The following is a 2,719-nucleotide window of genomic DNA, read 5'->3' as shown; positions in this document are numbered from 1 at the left end:
TCGCTCTTATTTTCCATGAGCTGTCATGACTGAGCAGAATTTGTCACGTCTTCAGCAGAGATTTCTTTATTCATGGAGTACGTAAATGTTTTATTTCACAGCAGAAGCAGAAAAGAAAGCCTGGATAGAAAGGAGAGAGAGAGSCAGTGGGAAAAAATGTGAGGGAGAAATTCTATTCACCTCTTTCATAAATGCAGATCAAGGTGCCAGCTGGTGCAAGCTCTCCAATTTCCACCTCGGAAATGGTGAACTGAGCATTATCATTGTCGAAAATCTCCTCTGGCTGAGCCCATCGCACAACAACAGATTAAATAATGGGAGGAGTACAGTGTCCCGAACATGATGGACTGTTGGAAGGGCGAGCCTGCTCCAGAAAGATCACTWATTGCGTGCTTTTGTATTTTTCCCACATGCCTRCTCATACGAGAAAAGAAAGAAGGAGAATTTTTGAAGACAGSAGTGTATTCAGAATATCACACAGAGGTACATGAGAGAGAGAGGAAAAGGAMAAGGTAGAGAYTCAGAGAGCCAGGAAGAAACGGAAGAGATGACAGCCAGAACACTGAATGTTTCTGACTACCTGAATTATTCATCGCATATAATTGTGAAGTGAGTTTTGGCCTGAACTTTTTCGCTTGCCGTGGCTGCGTTCACCGAGCGCTGTATTAAACCGTCAACCTGTCAAGCTCAACTTTGCTTAGAAGCTATAGTCTGCAGCAACACTCTGTTTGTTAATGAATAAAGGATAAGCAAAAAGAGAGTTTTATATGCATAAATGTAAACTCAGTGATGTGCAAAACGACATGTACATGCACATCAGTTCCAATCTCCAACTTCTCACAGCTTCTCTCAGCAGAAGGAAGAGAGRCAGAGTTAAAAAKGCAGCAGTTTATTGGATCGGACCGGTTAGTCCCTGTCTGTGGAGTGGAGCTTTCAGTTGAAAGAAAGCTGCTGCCTGACTGGCCCCTAAGTGGCTGGTGGGCGTCAGCTCTCAGAGCAGAGTGATTCAGACAGCATGTGCACCACATATTTCTCTGCATGGGCTGCATGTTGCACAGGCAGCTGTGGTTTCCTGCCTTAGTGGCACCTGAAAACGAAGATGTGTGAAACTCTTCAATTGATCTGCAGTGTAACCTTCAACTTTTGGGGGTGAAACTGACRTAATTGAACAAATATAATAAMATATACCATGAACCTTATCCACACCCATTCCTTCCTGCACATTCTTTCAGTAATAGGTTCTTTCTCATCTACTTTTCCCTTTTCTCCCCATGGAAACAGGTAATAGATTAATAACTTTTATAGTAATAGTAAAGAACAGAGTAGTAAAGTGTAAATGAGAAACATTTAATTACACTTAAGATGTGAGATTATGCTGCTGCAGTAAAAGCTGTGCTTTTCACACACGGTCCAGTTGCTGGTCAGTTTGACCATTTAACTCTTTTACTCTCCTCTCTGATATATTAACAAAGTCAAAGAGTGATAAAAACATTTTAAAATCATTTTGAGGAAAATAGATTTGATAAGTTCTACAGCAGGACAASAAACAATGTAATGAATCCCTATATTTTGTTAGTTTGAAGGCCTGAACTCCTGGCTGTACGAACCTATAAACGTCCAGTTCAGCACCAGCTGCTGAGGTCAGTATTTGATTTGAGAAAACGGCTTTGCTGTTCCAGGACTTGTGTATGTGAGTGTATAAAGCCTCAACTCTCAGGTGTGTCGGCAGCTCCAGTGACAGTTCCGCATCATATGGCCAGGTAGAGGATTAGCTTACCCTTCGTCCTCTCATAGCAGCTGTAATGAGGTCATTAGATCCTGCTAATAGCTTGTAAGGCCAGTCAACCAAAAGAAAAGCCAGAGGGATCAGCTTGCACTGAGTAAACCTGGCCCTTCGTCATGGACTTTAAAAAGGAACACCAACATTTTAGCACGTATGATATCAGAACTTTTCTACGCCACACTCAGCWCCAGGAGATATTCTTATTTTGCTTTAGACTTCCAAACTCTTTTCTRCTGTTCCTACTTKGTTGATAGAAAATGCAGATTTTCCACGTCTGGGCGCCACACAAAGTTACAAAGCGCTAAACATTTAGCTCTTCCTTCCTTTGGCTTCTTTAATTCATCTAAATGATAATGTGGATCCTTGGAACTGTTTTTGTCATAATGCTGTTGTTCACCCCTGAAATATTCTTAGTCACAGTTTTAATTGCTGCAGATGGCGGAGGTTTCACCTCATCTAGCAATCCATTCTTCACATAACCCTGCTGTGACCGGAGCTGCTGCAGACCCATCTGTTCCTCAGAACCAATAGATGCTGCGCTTCAGTTGTCCCAGGATACCAACACATGACAAACTGCTGGAGGAAACGAACAGCTGCTAGTTTCTTACTTTAATCCTTTTTTTCTTATACAGTTSTGATGAAAAATGAAGAGTACTTCTTTGTTGCAAAATTTTGCTTACATGCATTGTTTCAGTTTTTTATATCTTTATTAAATTGATTGCAACGGAGGAACCAGGATAATTGATTATGATTGTTTCTAGAGGCTTCAGAGTCTCCAAGGCTTATAAAATATKTATTATTTTAATGGGAATGCATAAAATGCAGAGCCATGCCYAAAGAAGCTGAGTATTCCAATTATCTCCATTTCTTACTCTGTTTAATCATAGTTGCAGAATTATTACTTAAGTAGCAAAACAATGAATGAGGTTGCATTAA

General features: G+C 40.6%; 1 protein-coding gene across 1 annotated transcript in view; it reads left to right on the top strand.

Annotated features, from left to right (window-relative positions):
• Window positions 1-2,719, top strand: part of stk32a (serine/threonine kinase 32A) — a 51,233-nt gene that overhangs the window by 23,104 nt on the left and 25,410 nt on the right. Inside the window, exon 5 of the mRNA XM_017308486.1 lies at window positions 1,718-1,760. Within this exon, the coding sequence (XP_017163975.1) occupies window positions 1,718-1,760 (43 nt within the window). The remainder of the gene's footprint in view (window positions 1-1,717; window positions 1,761-2,719) is intronic.

The sequence above is a fragment of the Poecilia reticulata genome, linkage group LG14 (assembly GCF_000633615.1).
Source record: "Poecilia reticulata strain Guanapo linkage group LG14, Guppy_female_1.0+MT, whole genome shotgun sequence".
NCBI classification, from domain to species: Eukaryota; Metazoa; Chordata; class Actinopteri; order Cyprinodontiformes; family Poeciliidae; genus Poecilia; species Poecilia reticulata.
The sequence above is the reverse complement of the archived record's forward strand: the minus strand, read 5'-3'. Positions and strand labels throughout refer to the sequence as shown.